The sequence below is a fragment of the Pipra filicauda genome, unplaced genomic scaffold, assembly GCF_003945595.2.
Source record: "Pipra filicauda isolate LSUMZ 115617 unplaced genomic scaffold, ASM394559v2 scaffold172_size1731463_pilon, whole genome shotgun sequence".
Taxonomy (NCBI): domain Eukaryota; kingdom Metazoa; phylum Chordata; class Aves; order Passeriformes; family Pipridae; genus Pipra; species Pipra filicauda.
This window is the reverse complement of record NW_024104240.1, coordinates 1,596,186-1,613,767: the sequence shown is the minus strand read 5'-3', so window position 1 is coordinate 1,613,767 and position 17,582 is coordinate 1,596,186. Positions and strand designations below refer to the sequence as shown.

General features: G+C 63.3%; 1 protein-coding gene across 2 annotated transcripts; it reads left to right on the top strand.

Annotated features, from left to right (window-relative positions):
* The first annotated feature begins 7,252 nt into the window (after nt 1–7,252).
* Nucleotides 7,253–15,056, top strand: CSF1 (colony stimulating factor 1). Of its 2 annotated transcripts, none has more exons than XM_039379709.1 (9): nt 7,253–7,480; nt 8,711–8,842; nt 10,666–10,728; nt 10,991–11,170; nt 11,381–11,558; nt 13,052–13,179; nt 13,381–13,436; nt 13,524–13,576; nt 13,858–15,056. In XM_039379709.1, exons 1-8 carry the CDS (start codon nt 7,460–7,462, stop codon nt 13,573–13,575), a joined length of 810 nt encoding a protein of 269 aa, XP_039235643.1. In that variant the 5' UTR covers nt 7,253–7,459; the 3' UTR covers nt 13,576; nt 13,858–15,056. The 2 variants fall into 2 exon arrangements, with proteins under 2 accessions (XP_039235643.1, XP_027606429.1); XM_027750628.2 differs by having other exon boundaries at nt 12,371–13,179.
* The last annotated feature ends 2,526 nt before the right edge of the window (nt 15,057–17,582 follow it).

The window sequence follows — 17,582 nt, the reverse complement described above, 5'->3', positions numbered from 1 at the left end:
GTAATGCCTCGAATTCCTGGCAGGAGCCGCTTCCTTCTGGGAGGAGAGGGCTCCTTCCCCGGCCCCGCGTGTCCCCCCGCTCCCCGCTGGCCCCCGGGGGAGCAGGGAATGAAGAGGGGGGTACACACTGCAGGGGGTCTGTCCGGCCCCCCGTCCGTCTGTCTGTCCACCCTCAGCCCCCAGTGAGGAAGGCGAGGGGGGTCGAGCCCCAGCGCGGGGACCAACCCGCGTCCCCCTTCGCCCGGCAGGGCCGTCCCTCGGGACTGGGGCTCTCCCCGACCCCAAGGATGGACGGGAGCAGGGAGAGGAGCTCAGCATCCCTCCCGGGACGGGGCCGTGACTCAGCCCCCGGCCCCCCCTCCTGCCCGGGGACCCCGGGGCCCCCGGGGGTGTCCGCGCTGCGCGGGGCCAGGGTGATGTCACGGCTCGGGCTGCGGATAAACAACCGCTCCCGGCGGGAGCACAAACGGCTCCTCTGTTCCGCCTCCGGGGCTCCGGCAGCGGCTCCGCGGCCCGGGATCGGCGGCTCCAAACACCCCCAGCCCCGCGCTGGGGGGGCACAGGGGTGTCACCTCCCCCAGCCCCTTGGGGGGGCGCATTCCCAGTTTGGGGGGGTGCACATTCCCAGTTTGGGGTTGCACATTCCCAGTTTGAGGGGTGCGTATTCCCAGTTTGGGGAGGGTGTACATTCCCAGTTTGGGGGTGCACATTCCCAGTGTGAGGGTGCACATTCCCACTTTGAGGGGTGCGCATTCCCAGTTTGAAGGTTCACATTCCCACTTTGAGAGGTGCATATTCCCATTTTGGGGGGGGTGTACATTCCCAGTTTGGGGGGAGGGTGCACATTCCCAGTTTGAGGGGTGCATATTCCCAGTTTGGGGGTGCACATTCCCAGTTTGGGGGGAGGGTGCACATTCCCACTTTGGGGGGTGCACATTCCCAGTTTGGGGGTGCACATTCCCAGTTTCGGGGGTGAAGGTGAGGTTGAGCCCCCGGCCACGTGCTGAGCTCAGGGATGGTGCCAACTCCATCCATCCCACAGTCCAAGGGCATCCTGGCAAGGTTTGCAGTGTTTGGATGTTCCTGGTCCCGCTGGCAGCCGGGCACCCCCCGGGTGGGTGCTGTCAGTCCCCCCTGTGGCGCCGAGGCCTGGTTTCCATGGAGCATTCCCAAGGCCTTTTCCATCCTCCCCCTGGCCCTGGCACAGATCCTGCCCCCCCGTGTGCCCAGCTGCTCCCAGCACAGCCCCCAGACCCCCCCCCCCAAGGGTCAAGACCCGCTTGGCTCCAGCCGGGCTGAGCCAGAGGGTGCCAGGGCTGCATCTGGGTGGCACCGAGTGATGCCAAGCAGGGAGTGGGACACACGGGGGGCTTTGGCCCACCCAGTGCCCTCATTTAGGGTATCCTGGGGTGCTGGGGAGCACCCCTAGGTCCTGCTGCCACCCCAAAACCGCTGCTGGTGCACCTCTTGCCCTGCCCGTGCCCCCCCAGACTCGGCGGGTGCCGGTGGCAGCTGCCCGGGAAGGATTTTGGCTCTGGCCACATTCCCCGGTTGGAGGGAGGATGGAACTGGAGCCTGACATGACTCAGCCCTGGCCACGAGGGCTGGGGACACTCTGGTGACCCACATGGGGCCACAACCCATCCTCGCCCCCCTCCCCGCCTGGCACCCACCCCTGGCATGGGCAACCCCTCCCCGAGCCCAGGGCTGGGCTTTACCCTCGCCCAGTGTCCCCCCAGGGACTCCCCGGGGGTGGGGGCAGGTCCCCCGGGACCCCTCGTGGCCAGGGACAGCCGGGCCCCGTGCGGGGACAGCTCTGAAAAGGGACCTCGGACACAGCCTGACCCTGCGGTTCCCTCGGTCCCAGCCTGGCCCAGTTCCCTGGATCCGCCCAGAGCTCGACTCCCGTGGGTGCTGAGCCCGTGGGGAGGGGGCTGAGCTCGTTGGGAGGGGGCTGCAGCCCAAGGAACCCGAGGATGGGGTTGGTCCGGGCTGGATGGGATATTAGGGGGTCCCGGTGCAGAGCAGGCAGCACGGGAGGGATGGAAGGGAGGAACTGGGGGGTTTGCCGCGGGACGAAGGCTCCAACCACACGGACACATCCCGATCCCACGGCTGGCAGCGGGATGAGGAGAGCGCCTGCCACCCGCATTCCTCCGCTCCCGAAGGAACCGGCTGGGGACCTTTCCATGGGGATTTCCAGCCTGGCCACACACCACTCCATCGCGGATCGTGTCGGGGGGGCGATCCTGGCTCCGCCGAGCGCCCGGGAGACTCGTCCATCAGCATCCCAGCCCCGTGAATCACCGCCGGGAAGGAACAGATTAGGATCTCGCAACACTTCCCTGCTGGAAATAACTTTCTCCACAGACGCGGTGCCAGATCCAGGCTCGGCTCTGGACGCAGCCGGGGGGGATCGGATATGCTGCAGGTTTTATCCCTGATTTGGGGCTCGCTGGTGGGCGAAAGGCCTCCCGAAATGAGATGCTGGTTTGGGATGTGCTCCTGCTCCCATGGGGGAAGAGATGGAATCACGGAAGCAGCAGGACTGAGGTGCAGGGATGCTCTAAACTCAGACACGGTGGAGATGTGGCTGCACAGGGGTGGTGCTGGTGTCTGCTCCAGGTCCTTCGGAGCCAGGAACATCCTATATCCCTGCTCCTGCACCCCTGTATCCCCTCTCCTGCATCCCTGCATCCCCCTCCTCCATCTCTGCATCCCCCTGTGCCGGGTGCCAGCAGGCTTGGGGACCCTCAGGATGCCCAGGACCCCCAGAGCCTCACCCCACTTTTCCCCTCTGGGTGGGCACAGCAGCCCCCACACCGGTGCGGTGTCACTGAGTGGTGACACTGCCACTGGTCCCAGTTTGCAACTGGGAGAGGGAACAACCAGCCCGAGTTTTTCCTCCCCCGTTTTTTCCAGCCTTGTTGAGGGCACGGGTGTTGCTGCCACCGCTGTCACCTCCCGATGGCTCCATTTCTGCCCCATGACTCAGGGATTTCAGCAGGTTTGGGAGGGGAGGAGGGGCAAAAAACCACTTCCCTGCCAAAAAAAAAGAGGCGGTTGCTGGTCTCGCCCTTCGTCACGCAGGAGGTGGATTAATATTAACCCGTCCCTCTGTCCTGCGTCCCTCCGTCCCACTGCCTCACTGCTCGTCCCATGACTGGGATGTGACACTTTTCCGGCCACTTTGAGGGGGAGGGGGGTGAGTGAGCTGGGGAGAAGCAGCAGAGTGGCCCCAGCTGGTGTGAAAGGGCCCCACGTGCTGGCACGGGGTCCCCGTGAGTCACCCCCGGTGCTGTGTCACCCACCGTGTCCCCGGTGCCCACCCCGGTGTCCTCCCACCCCGGGGCTGCTGAGGCTCCCAGGGCAGCTCGTGATGAAGAACGAAGACCAACCTCTTGGTGTTTTGGGGAGAAAGGGGTTATTTTGTGAAGTCGGCTGGTTTCTAACCCCCATCCCCCCCCCAGATGTTTATCTGTGGCTGTTGCTCAGGGACACCCGTGGCTGATCAGACCTGGGTGATAACACACGTGTGACACAACATGTGGCCCCCACGTGCCCATGCAGGGCTGATGCCATCCCGGGGCTGTCACTGCTGTCCTCAACTCCAGACAGATCCCAGCTCCTCCCCAGCTGCCCATTGCTCCTCTGCCAGGTCCCTGATCCCAGCGCTCCACTTGCTCGGGATCCTCTGAGCTCCGAGGAAACCCCTCAGCAGCAGCTCCTGCAGCCCCAGCAGCGTTTCCGGCACGGGGAGCAGATCCTGCTGGGTCAGAGCTCGGATGTGGTGGCTGTCACCCACAAGCGGCCCCGCTGTCACCTCCCCTGTCACAGCCAGACCCCGCTGTGCTTGTGGAGAGCTTGGCTTTCTGTCTCGCTGGGCGGGTGAGGAGCCCTTGGCACGGCACTGGATCACCTCGTGCTCACTGATTGCTTCCAGTGCCTGCAAAACAAACAGGAAGCCAAGGGGAAAATCCCAGCGTTGGGAATGGGGCTGCTGCTGCACCGCCCTGGATCTGGCCCCACGGGGATCTGTGTGTGCTCTCCTGCACATGGATCCAGCCCACAGGGATCTGTCTGTGCTTCCCTGCACATGGATCCAGCCCACGGGGATCTGTGCGTGCTTCCCTGTACATGGATCCATCCCACAGGGATCTGTCTGTGCTTCCCTGCACATGGATCCATCCCACAGGGATCTGTGTGTGCTTCCCTGCACATGGATCCAGCCCACAGGGATCTGTCTGTGCTTCCCTGCACATGGATCCATCCCACAGGGATCTGTCTGTGCTCTCCTGTACATGGATCCATCCCACAGGGATCTGTCTGTGCTTCCCTGCACATGGATCCATCCCACAGGGATCTGTGTGTGCTTCCCTGCACATGGATCCATCCCACAGGGATCTGTGTGTGCTTCCCTGCACATGGATTCATCCATGCACTCATGGATCCCTGCTACACACCCGGGAAAATGGGTCTGCACAAACACATGGACCATCTGTGGCCATGTGGATCCATCCATGCCCACGGATCTGTCCAGGCCCATGTGGATCCATCCATGCACATGGAACTGTCCCTGTCTGTGTGGATCTATCCATACACGTGTGTGCACACAGGTGTCCATGCTCATCCATGCAAATGGATCCATCCATGCACATGTGTGCACACAGGTGTCCATGCTCATCCATGCAAAAGGATCCATCCATGCACACTGTGTGTCCGTGCACATGTGTGCACACAGGTGTCCATGTTCATCCATGCAAATGGATCCATCCATGCACGTGTGTGTCCATGCACACGTGTGCACACAGGTATCCATGCTCATCCATGCAAATGGATCCATCCATGCACGTGTGTGTCCATGCACATGTGTGCACACAGGTGTCCATGTTCATCCATGCAAATGGATCCATCCATGCACACGTGTGTGTCCATGCACACGTGTGCACACAGGTATCCATGCTCATCCATGCAAATGGATCCATCCATGCACGTGTGTGTCCATGCACACATGTGCACACAGGTATCCATGCTCATCCATGCAAATGGATCCATCCATGCACGTGTGTGTCCATGCACATGTGTGCACACAGGTGTCCATGCTCATCCATGCAAATGCGCTGCTCGTGCACATGTGGATCCATCCAAGCACACGGATCCATCCGTGCACACGGGTCTGTCCACGCACATCCACACAAACGTACTGCTCGTGCACAAGTGGATCCATCCACGCACATGGATCTATCCAAGCACATGGATCCATCATGCACAGGGATCTGTCCATGCACACGTGGGTCCATCCATGCACATGTGGATACATCCATGCACATGGATCCATCCATGCACATGTGGATCCATCATGTACACAGATTTGTCCATGCCCATGAGGATCCATCCATACACATGGATCCATCCATGCCCATGAGGATCCATCCATACACATGGATCCATCCATGTACATGGATCCATCCATGCCCATGAGGATACATCCATACACATGGATCCATCCATGCCCATGGATCCATCCATGCCCATGAGGATACATCCATGCACATGGGATCTATCCACGCACGTATGGATCCATCACGTACACAGATCCATCCGTGCCCATGAGGATCCACCCGTGCCCACGGCTCTGTCCGTGCACACCCATGCCCATGGATCCATCCCTGCACCCTGTGACCCGCTCCTGCACTCCCCCCCAGCTCTGCTCACACACCTCCCTGCAGGAAAAGCACCGGTGGGGTGGGAATCAGCCCTGCAGGAACCACCGGGGCCCTCTTGCTGTTCCCTGGTCCCTGCCAGCTCCATCCCAACCCCCCGGATTCCCCCGGGCCGCTCCCACTGGGCATGGCTGGCTGTGCACACGTGTGTCTGTGCGTGGGTCTGGGGCACACACGTGTGTCTGTGCGTGGGTCTGGGGCACACACGTGTGTTTGTGCGTGGGTCTGGGGCACACACGTGTGTCTCTGTGTATGGGTCTGGGGTACACACGTGTGTCTGTGCGTGGGTTTGGGGCACACACGTGTGTCCGTGTGTGGGTCTGGGGCACACACGTGTGTCTGTGCATGGGTCTGGGGCACACGTGTGTGTCCGTGTGTAGGTCTGGGGCACACACGTGTCTCTGTATGTGGGTCTGGGGCACACATGTGTCTCTGTATGTGGGTCTGGGGCACACATGTGTGTGTCTGTGTGTGGGTCTGGGGCACACACATGTGTCTCTGTGTGTGGGTCTGGGGCACACACGTGTGTCTCTGTGTATGGGTCTGGGGCACACATGTGTTGGGGGGTGTGTGGTTTGGGCACAGATATGAACATGTGGCCCTGTGTGTGTGTGCACAGCTGCGTGTTACATGTGTGTGCAAGCATGTGGGTGTAGCAGTTTGTACATGTGTGTGCATGGGGGTGGGTGTGTGCACACGTGGGTTTGCACATGTGTCTGGGCATCACGCGTGGGGTCTGGGCATGTGTGTGGATGTGGTGTCAAGGGGTGAGCACGGACATACATGTGTGTGCAAGGCCCAGGGCCCTCTGTGTCTGTCTGTGTGTGTGTGTGTGCACGCACATGTATGTGTTCTGAGGGATGTCTGCGCACATGTGGAGCGTCCGTCCCTGGTGTGTGCATGTGTGTGCTATGGGATGATCATGCACATACACACATGTGAAAAGCCCAGGGCTGTGTGTGTGTGAGCACATAGAAACGTTCCCAGGCGTGTTCATGCCCTTGGGAGGGGGGTCTGTCCCTGCTGTGTGTGCACATGTGTGCACGTATGTGCATAAATGTGTGCACGTATGTGCATAAATGTGTGCCTGTGCCCACGCACACACACGTGTGTTCAGGGCCTGGTGCTGGGCTCGTGTGCGTGCACACGGACGTGTTCCGAGGGGTGTCCACGCACACGAGGGATGTCCGTGTGTGCACACCTGTGTGTGTGTGCCCGGGCTGAGCACACACGTGTGTTCATGGCATGGGCCGGGGGGTCACGCACGTGGTGGGTGCCCCGAGCCGAGCGGTTCCGATCCGCCCCGAACAGACCCGAGCGGTTCCGATCCGCCCCGAGCCTGTCCGATCGGATCCGAGCGGTGCCGAACCGAACGTATCGAGCGGCCCGAGCAATGCCGAGCGGTTCCGAGGGGCCCCGAGCGGTTCCGAGCGGCCCCGAGCGGTTCCGAGGGGCCCCGAGCGGTTCCGAGCGGTTCCGAGCGGCCGCGGTGGCCCCCCCGGCCCCGGCGGTGGCCGCGCCGTGCCCGCCCGGTGCCGCTCGGTGCCGGCCCGGCCCGTCCGGTCCCGGCGCGGGGCCCTGGCCGCCCGCCAGCCCCTTTCTCATAAACCACATGCTGCCGCGGCGCTATAAAGGGGAGCGCGGCCGCGGCGGCGGCTCAGCCCGGCCCCGCTCGGCCCCGCCGCTGCCGCCGCCTCGCCCGCTCCGCCTGGCCCCGGCCCCACGGCAGCCCCCCCATGCCCCGCCTCGGAGCCAAGGTACGGCGGCCCCTCCCCGAGCCCCCGCGCCCGCTGCCACCTGTGCGGGGTCCCCGGTTCTCCCCGTGCCCCCAGGCCGGTCCCCTCCTCGGGGGGTCCCGGCTGCCGGTGGGGGGATGCTCCAGCCCCTGCTCGGTTCGCGGTTCCAGCCCCGGATCCGCGGGATGCAACTCCGGCTCCAGCCCCATTTCCCGGCTCCAACCCCGTCCCGATTCCCATTCCCGGCGCACGGAGGCCCCGGCTCCGGTCCCGACCGGTCCCCGGCCCCGGCGGAGTGATGCTTCAGCCCCGGCTCCATTCCCGGACCCGCGGGATGAGGCTCCAGCCCCGTCCCGGTCCTCGGTTCTAGCCCCGGACTCGCGCGGTGAAGCCCCGTTCCCGCCCCGGTTCCGGGTTCCAGCCCCATCCCGGTCCCCGTTCCCGGCGGGGGGAGGTCCCGGCTCCAGCCCCGTTCCCGGCTCCGTTCCCGGCTCCGTTCCCGGCTCCAGCCCGTCCCTGGCGGGGTGAGGCTCCGTTCAGCCGTGGCCGCATCTCGGCGGTGGCCGGGGAGGCATCTTGGAGTTTCACAAGAGGGGAGGATTCCTGGACACCCTCCAAGGGAAATTCCCCCCCACCCATCACCCAGGCACCCTGTCCCTGCCGGTGCCCCGGCAGAGGGGTGCACCCCCCACCCCAGGGGTCCCCTCCATCCCCATCCCGGGAGTCTTGGTTCTGGGACAAGCCCCCGTTGCCCACCGGGGTCCCGCCACGGTCCGGGGCCTCCCCGTTCCTTTGCAGGGGGACTGGGAGGGGAATTTGGGACGAGGCCAGCGCTGCTGCATGGAAAGAGCCCGGCGGGTGCAGCTGGGGGGGTCCGGAGGGTGGGAAGAGGATTTTTGGGGCTGGGTGGGTCAGTGTGTCAGACGGCTCCGGAGAGCCGGGGCGGAGGAGGAGATTTGCAGGAGAGACGGAGAAATGGTGTGGGAGAGGGGAGAGGGGCTGGATGGGGAACGTGGAGGTGACCAAGAGCCACATCCAGGCTTGTGTCACCGGGCCCTGGGAAATTCCCTGCTGACCTGGTGCTCCTAAAAATAGGATGGGGACGGGCGCGGGGTTGGAGGACCGCAGTGGGATTATCTTGCTGGACCGTGGCCAAGCCTTGTCCACCACAGAGGTGGGAGGTGGTGGGGAAGGGCAGGGGGCTCGGTGTGGGGTTATCCCTGCTCCAAGCTTCTCCTGTGCCGTGCTCAGGTGTCCCTGCTCCGCTGCACCCTCCTGTCGTCTCTCCTCCTCCTCCTGGTCTGCAGCATCCATGAGACGGAGCAGAACAGCTACTGCCAGCAGATCATCACCGAGAGGCACCTGGCCGAGCTGCAGGAGCTGGTGAGTGCCCTCCCGGGGCTGTGCCGGGGGATGGGGGATCGCTCGGGGCTGGGCGGGTGCGAATCAACCGTTATTTAGGGCCGAAATAAGGAAATCAGGTGGTTTTCAGCTCCCTCAGCGAAGGGATGGTACCCGGGAGCTGAGCATCCGTGGGCACCGCAGACAAGTGGGCACCGAGGGGTGACAGTTGTTGTGCCTTTATTAAGGGTGGCTGTGGGAAAGTGCCAGCAGGAGGGATGGGAGAAGGGAGAAGCAGGAGTGTGGCCGGGGAGGGGACAGGCGCGGGGCCGGGTGGGCGCAGGGGCGCTGAGGGAGCGGTGGAGAGGCCGGCGCTGCGGGCTGGGGTGTTTTCCGGGCGGTTCCGCAGGGGTTAAGCGGAGGAATCCGGCTGCATTCCTGAGTCCAGCTGCTTGCCTGGAAGCTGGGCTGGCAGTGGGGCTGTGGGTGGGTGGCAGGCAGCGAGGGAGGCCGCTGGCCAGGCCGGGTGGGCGATGGAGCCGGCAGGGCTGGGGCGGTGGGTGCCGGCGTCCCGCGGGCAGCTCCGGGGGCTGGCACCCCCCCGCACCCCCGGAGCCGCTGCCGGGGCCGTGTCTCCCTCTCCGTGGCCCTTGGCTCACCTCCGAGCGGGGAATCACGCGGATGTTCAGGGCAGAAGCGGGAATCGGGGGCACGCAGGGATTTGCAGGGTTGTCGCAGATTAAATTCCGCCGGGAGTGCGGGAGAGAGGCGGGAGAGAGGCGGGAGCGGCGCCTCCGGATCCGCGGCTGCTTCTGCTCCGAGCTCCGTGTAACCGCTGTGTCCGGGCTCCTTCACCTCTTCCTCTTCAACCACCACTTTAACCAGAAGCTGCTCAGCTTCCTCTGCCCGAGCCCCCTCTGCACCCCCAGCCCTGGAGCCTTTGCTTTGCACCCCTGGGCTTTAAAACTGGGTGCTTGTTGTGGGGGAAGAAGGGATCCCCCAGCCCTGGAGCCTTTGCTCTGCACCCCCGGGGCTTCAAACTGGGTGCTGGTTGTGGGGGAAAAGGGGATCCCCCATCCCTGGAGCCTTTGCTCTGCACCCCCGGGGGTTCCAGCCGGGTGCGTGGCCGTGGGATGGAGCAGGTTTGAATGGAAGCCGCGCTTTTCCTGCTGGGGATTGCAGCCCTGTCCTCGCAGATGGAGGAGCTCCAGCGCCTGCAGGATAATGGAGCAATTGTTTCCGGGCCGGCATCCCAGGCTGGGAGGAGAATCGCCGGCCGGCAATTCTGGCAACCCTCGCTCCCCCAGCCTGGGATGCCGGCCCGGAGGGAGGGGGTTTGCTCGGGGTGGGTTTTTACTCCGATTGGAAAGGGTCTCGTGGCACGGGGGGCCGGCGGCGCCGCGGGGGCGACCCCGGCGCTTTGTGATGCCGGGGGATGCGTGACCTCGGTGTCACGGCCACCTCCTGCACGCCGGGCTGCTCCTTTGCAGCCTGGGTTTGGCGGAGGGAGCGGGGAGAACTCAGCGGGGCTGGGCTTTGCCGTGGCGCCGGCAGGAAGAGGAGCAGGAGGAGGAAGGCAGGTGGGGCGGGAGCAGACGGAGAGGCAGCCAGGGGAGTGCAACATCCTGGTGGGAGCAGGAATCCCGGGCTCACCCCTGCCAGAGCATTGGCCTCGGGGATGTGGCTGTGTGAGGGGGAGGAGGAGGATGGTGTGGGATGAAGCAGGGCTGGGAGATTCAGGGGACTTGGGTGCCCCTTGGTTCCCAGGGCACGGCACTCCTGGGGCTGCTCAGCTCCAGCCCCTCAGAGCCCCTGCCCTGTCCCCTGGGAATGTGGGTGACCCCTGCCCTGCTCTGTCCTTCCAGGCTGACACCCAGATGCAGCACCCGGGCAGGGTCTCCTTCAAGTTCATCGACAAGATGCAGTTGGTGAGTGGCTCCTTGCTGGGGGCAGAAGAGGACAAGGACATGCACCGGGACTGGTGCATGGTGGGGGGTTCCCAGATCCCAAATCTCCCCTCTCCTGTCTCCCTTTGTGGGAGGCACCCCAGGAAGGACCAATCCTGCTCGGCCAGGAGGCTTCCAGGTCCCAGTTTGGGCATCCTGTGGGATCGTAGAAGGGTTTCCCCCAGGCAAGTGCCCACCCAGTAAGCACTCACTCTCCCTTTTCTGGGGGGATCCGTGTCCTCAGAACGACTCCATCTGCTATGTGAAAGCCGCCTTTCCTCTGCTGGGCAAGATTTTGGAGCGAACAGAGTTCAAGGAGAACTCTTCCAACGCCAGGAAGATGCAGACGGTGCGCAGGATGTACCACAGCATCGACGAGAACGTCGACCCCTGCATCAGGGAGGAGGATGATGAGGAGAGGATGGTACAGTGTCCTTGGCTCTGGGTCCTCATCTTGGGGGGTGAAACAGGGTGTCCAGACCATCCTGGGGTGGGTGCACGGGCAGAACCACGATGTGGAGCAGAGTTGGGGTGTCCATGGACACGAGGAGCCACCAAACCTTGCCCTGGGAGCACCGTGATGGGGACCCTGGGTGTGTCACGGGGCTGACGCTGAGCCTGGCACTTCCTCCAGCTGTCCCAGATGTGCTTCAAGGAGTTCACCACCTCCCCCTATGAGATGCTGGTGCTGGTGAAGGATTTCTTCCAGGACATCAACCAGCTACTGCAGAACCAGGAGACCTTCGAGAAGGATTGCAGCCATGTCTACCACAGGGCCTGCCCAGGGCCCAGGGGGGCTGAATCCCCACCAGGTGAGATACCAAGGCTTTGCTCTGCCCAGTTAGACCCGTGCCAGGCTGGGGGGGCTTGGGCTGACCTGCATGGAGCAGCTTGAGAGCCACGTGTCCCTGTCTGTGGGCACACGTGGGCACTCGGTCCTTGTCATGTGGGGTGGTTGTGGTGCTGTGTCAGCGAGCTCTGCATCAGTGTCAGGGGGAAGAGGGGCTGGCTACCCTTTGGAGGTGGGATGTGCTGGAAGCAAGGCCAGGGAGGGGTGCTGAGGGGGGCCAGGGAGGCATCTCCAAGGGCTGGCTGGAGGCATCAGGCTCGGCTCCGACTCAAAGCCCCAGAGGAGAAATGGAGGTGCTGGGACTGCTGTGCCACCAACGTGCTGCATGACCTGGGCTGTGTCACTCCAGCTGCCTCAGTGTGCCCTGGCCAAGCCGTCAGGGAGAGTGATGTTGCCCCCCGTGCTGTGTTTGCATGGCCCTGGAGGAGCTGTCTCCTGTCACCCTGTGGGAGCTGTGCCGTGTCCCTGTGCCCTGGGGGATGTTAAACGTGGCTGTCTGGCTCCTGCAAGTCCTGGATAACCCACTGCCATCGGCTCAGGGGACCCGGTGACACGGGTTTGCTTCGTCCCACCTGCTGCTTGTCACCTCCCTGCCCTGCCTGCTCCTGCCTGCTCCTGCCTGTCCCCTGCCTCTCCCGTTTTTTGGGGGCTGTTTGACCCACTTGCCCCGGGGAAGGGCCGGGGGGTGCTCCCCCCGCCCTCGGATCTGCTGGCTGTGCCCCCCTCTTGGAGGCTGGTGACCCCACGGCCGTTTCTTCTCTCTGCTTCTTTCAGGTGTGGGGACAGATCCTGACTGCAATTGCCTGTCCCCTGCCCTCCCTCCTGCCACCCAGCCCTCCCTCTCCGCTGCCACCCGTTCGGGCAGGGACGGGACCCCCGTTAGCAGCCAGCTCCCCCCCAGCCCCCTCCGTGCCACCCTCGCTGACTTAGAGGCCCCATCCCAGGCCCCCAGTGTCATGGACGGGGGCTCGGGCACCGAGGAGCTCCCGGGTGCCGCCATAGGTGACACGGCGTCGGTGCCACCCCCCGGGATGCCGCAGATCCCGCAGGATCCCGCCGACAGCGCCGAAGCCCCGCCGGACACAGCCGGGATGCTGAGCCTGGCGGCGGAGGAGGACGAGAGCCCCGGGGATGGAGAGCTGGGGCAGCCGGGCACTGTCCCCCCGCCGGAGCCAGCCCAGCCGCGGGGAGCCCCCGCGCCCCCGGACCGCCCCGGCGGGCTCAGGACCACCCCGGCAGCGCAGCCCGGCAGCCCCGCGGGCAGAGCCCGGATCCGCCCGGCCCCGCCGGCCGAGCCCGTCACGCAGCTCCGCTTCTCCAGGATGGCCCCGGAGCTGCGGGGGGGCCCCGGGAGCGGGCCGAGGGCGCGGGGCTGGGGGCTCGGCAGGATGAGGGGCCCCGAGGACGGCGCGGGAGCCGGGCCCAGCTTTGACTCGGGGTTTGTTCCGGGCACAGAGCAGCGCAGGAAGGAGCCGCCCGGCCGGGAGGGCCTCCAGGAGCCCCTGGTGTTCGTCGTGGTGCCCGGCGTGGTGGCCGTGCTGCTGGCAGTGGGGGGGCTGCTCTTCTACAAGTATAAGTGCAGGGTAAGACCCCCCTCCCCGCACCGACAGCCTCTCCCGCCTCAGTTTCCCCGCGTGGCCAGTGTGGGTTGAGCCTCATTTTCCCAGTCATTTTGAGATGGAGGGACAAGTGGAGGAGCTGAGTGGGGGGGGAGGGTGTTACTGGGGAGATCTGCCCCTTCCCCTTCCCCAGGGCTCATTCCCCGTTTCCCTCTATCCGCACAGGTCCTGGAGCAGCCACTGGAAGACGGAGACTGTGACCCCGAGGAGCCAGAGAGGAGGTGGGTGTGATATCATCCTGCCTGGGGGGGCTTTGGGAACCCCCACCCCAGCGACCCTGCCCTAAACCCCCCACCTTTCCCTCCCAGGGCACTGCAGGGAGTGAGGGAATGTCCAGAGCTGGAGACTCAGGACCTCTGAGGTGAGCAGGGGTTGGATGGGACCTCACAGGGCTCCTGTCCAAGCCAATGTTGACTCCCTGGACTGTCCCCTTGGACCACAGGCAGGGAAATTCTGGGTGGGAAGGTGCTGGAGAGGAGCAGGTCTGGGCCCCAGCGCTGCCAGCATGCGGTTTCTCAGCTCGTTAATCCATTACCGGCGCTTTCTTAGTACTCCCAGTATTTTTTCCTGTGGTTTCCATGCGTTTCTCCCCCTCCCTGGCAGATCCTCAGCTCCCCATCACGTTTCCCCTGCTTTTCCCAGGGCCCCAGGCGGGATGTGAAGCTGGTGGGGGACGGATCCGGGTGGAAGGATCCCGACGCTCCCTCTTCCCTCGGCCAGAGACTGCAACCCCTCCCTGGCAGGGACAAAGGGATGGGGGGTGTGCCCCCAGTGGGACCCCCAGCACCGGGAAGCGACGGGCTGGAAGGCGTTGGACTGTCACGGGATGGTGGCAGTGGCTGAGGTGACGCCGTGGTGCTGACGGGACGCTGGAGAGGCTGGCTTTGGAATGGTGGATCCTGCTTGGACATGGCTGGAGATGGAGAGGTCCAGCTCCTGAATCCTCTGGCTCTTCTGGTTTGGAGCAGCACCCCTTCCCTCCCTCCACCCTGCCTTTCCCGAGGCTTCAGCTGGAGCATCCTGGATGCTGTGGGGGGCCCCCCCAGCCCTGATTTGCAACTCAAACCCTCACACTGTGAATATTTAAAGCCCCCCCCCCCGTGCCCGTGTGGGGCCGGGTTTGGGGGTGACCCTTGACACCGTCCCCATTCCCATCCTCCTGCCACTCCGTGTCCGAGCTGGCCTCGGCCTCGCCCTCCTTAGGGGCTGTTTTTAATAGAGCTGACGAGAGTCTTTATCCTGCACAAGTATTTTGGAGGGGCCCCTTTGCCCCTCGCGGGGTCCTTGCCACGAGCTGGACTCGCTGGGATCCCATTCCTGCGCTTTGGAGAAGGGAATGGGGCCGGGAAGGACGGGATCCACGTGGACCTGAGAGATGGAGCAGCCCCAGCCACGCCTCCGGGGGCCTTTAGGCTCAGCTGGATTTGGGAAGATGCACCAGCTCTGGAGACCCCCTAAAATCCAGCGGCTCCGTCCGGCCCTGGGTGAAGCATGTCCTGAGCTGCTCTGGGGGTTTGAAGTGTTATTTTTCTAGGAAGGATGAAAATATGGACAAACCAAACTGCTTTTAAGGAAAGCATCGCTATTAATTTGGGTTTTTTATATATATATGTGTATTTATGACTGTCAGAGAGAGGGGGTTCCTGTGTGAGGGACTGGTGTAAAGCAGGAGGAAAGCCCTAATGCAGCAGGAAGGCTGGGGCCAAACTCCTGCTGTGGTGTAAGTTTACACCATGGAGGAGCTGATCCTGGGGGGGAAAACTTGCCTTTACCCCTGTTGGATTGAATTTGCCTTTTTTTTTGTTTGTTTGGGTTTTTTGTTGGTTTGTGGGTTTTTTTGTTGTTTGTTTTTTTTTTTTATACAATGAAATGTTGAAATATTTTATACAAAGGCATTTAAAAATCTATTTAAAGAAAATAATGGAAAACAACTTGTATATTTAATATTATTAATAAACAGAGAGGTGTAGCTTGGTGTAAGTGACGGGAGGCTGGAGCCTGTGACCCCCCCGTGCCAGCCCTGGGGTCCCTGAGGGGCAAAGTCCTGGCTTGTGTCACCCTGCCCCGATTCCCTGTGGATGCACGTGGGAGTTCATGGCCACTGGAATGAGAGCAGAGGGATGGGATGGATCCATCCTTCCTGCCCCCGGCACTGGGAGCTCCAGGCGCCGGATCCGCCGCTGAGGCCCCCCCCAAATCTGCGTGAAGCAGCTGCTTAAAGCAAACACACTTGAGGCAGAGCTTCCTGGAGCCACTTTGCTTGGAGAGACAGCGCTGGAAGAGGCATTTCCTTCCTCTCCCTCAGCCCCCTTGGCTCCATTTCCCTCTTTCCAGGAGCGGGGGAGCCCCATGTCCCACTCCCCCTGCAGGGATCCAGCATTTCTGGGGGGATACTGGGGGGCTTCCACACCATCCTGAGCCCCTCCCAGCTGCTGGGGGTGCAGGGTGACCCTCCCACTGCTCATCCCGGCGGTTGGGAAGGGCAGGATGGGATCCAGGAGCGTTTGTGGCCGGTCGTTTGCTGACAAACAGGATTCCTCGAGAGGAGCTGAGTCAGCCCAGCTCTTCCTCTCCTCAGCAGCAGCCGGGGGTTTCCCAGGTCCACATCCCCTTCCCAGGGAAGTGGGACCTATAAATATCCTATAAATATCCCGCTGGAGCCGGGCCACAATCCTTATGGTCGGATTTGGGGGGTATTTGAGGTCGGAGGCTGCTCTTAGGGATGGGCAGAGTGCCCAGATTTGGGGGTGCTGGGGGCAAAGAGCCCCTTCCCTGCTCCTGGATGCTCCAGGCAGCCCCAGGTGGATGCTGGCTGCCCAGGAGAGGGTGTTCACTCTGGAGCTGAATGATGGCAGCTTAAAGCTTTGGGAGAGCTCAGGATTTACACCCCAAAATCCCTCAGCCCCAGCTTTTTCTGGCTGCTCCGAGCAGCCCAAACCTGTAGAAGCACGTGGAAAATGCAGGAAAAAAGTGAAAGCCTTTCTCCTCATCCCGAGGTTCAGGCCGGGAGGGTCCTTCTGCTTCTCATGTCCCCAGCTCGTGGCCTTTCCCCCACCCTACCACCGACCCGAGTGGGAGCAGAGAGGAGATTCTGTGCCCTGAGCAGCTCCCCAGCCCCAGGCCCCTGCAATTTGGGAGGGCAAAACCTTCTCTAACCCCCCACGTTGGGGATCCCACAGCTGGGGGGGACATGGAGTTGTATCCCTGTCCCTCCACGCTTGTAGGGGAGGGGGGAAAAGAACCCCCCTCCCCAGTGTTGAATGACACAGGGGGTGGTGGCACCCTGGGGGTCCCAAGTGTTTGTGCCTTAAAAAGCTGCTTTGATGGGGTGAGAAAACAGGATTTGGGGGGAAAGGTGGATGTTGGGAGGGAAAGGCATCAGCAAGTGGCTCCCGGGACCTGGAGCAAGGGCTGGCACAGGATGGGACAGGGCGGGACAGATTGGGGTCACCCCACCCCACCACCCACCCCGGGGGTCCTGGGGGTCCCCAACATCCCTGGTGGTTGTGGCATTGGCAGGGCTGGGACCTCCCAGCTCATCCGCTGCCCCCAACCCCCCAAGCACCCTGAGACCACCCCAAGAGCCCCCCAAGTGCCTCGAGACCCCCCCAAGTGCCCGGAGCGGGCTCTGCCCGCCCTGGGAACCCTCCCCGGCGTGGCCACGGGCACCGCAGAGCTGCTGACGGGGCAGAAGTGCCGGAAAGGCCCCGAGGCCGCGGCTCCGGGGGCACGGCGGGGCCGGGACAGGGGTTTGGCCCGGGAGCTGCTGCAGGATTTTGGTGGCCAGAGACCGTTTTGTGGCCAGACAGAGCGATTTTGGTTAAAAGCCCTTATCTGTACTTCCCCCTGGGGTTTTAACCCGAGCGCTGATGTTTGCCCAGGCTGTACTTTCAGGGAATGCCCTCGGGAAAGCAGGGCTCGGACCCCCCCGTTGTCTGTGGGGTCGGGGTCAGGGTGCCCCGGGGGCAGGGGGGGCCTGTCCTGGGACAGGGGCACGGGCCGGGCCCCAGAGCCCCTTTGGGGACCCAGAGCCGGGCACCGCTGCCCGCGGGGCAGGATGGGGCCCCTCGGTGCCCCCGGGGACGGGCCGAGGGCGTCCCTTCCCCCTGGAATAAAGGGGCCGGTGGAGACCCCCCCGCAGGGAGACCCCCGCGGAGGAGGAGGAGGAGGAGGAGGAGGGAGGAAGGTGGCCCTGCCCGGGCCAAGCACCTGCAGAGGGGGCTCAGCACCCCCGGCCCGGGATTTAACTAAGAATCGAATTGAAGCAATGAATCTGATTTATTTAATTAAAATATTTGTATCCAAACATATATAATGTGTGCGCAATGTACGTGTAATGACATAACGTTTATGTAATTAATCTATTA

Coding starts and splice junctions, on each gene's coding strand:
- CSF1 (XM_027750628.2), top strand. CDS start 7,460: ATGCCCCGCCTCGGAGCCAAG. Junction 11,559..12,370: donor GGGGGCTGAATCCCCACCAG/GTGAGATACCAA, acceptor TGCTTCTTTCAG/GTGTGGGGACAGATCCTGAC. Junction 13,437..13,523: donor CCCGAGGAGCCAGAGAGGAG/GTGGGTGTGATA, acceptor TTTCCCTCCCAG/GGCACTGCAGGGAGTGAGGG.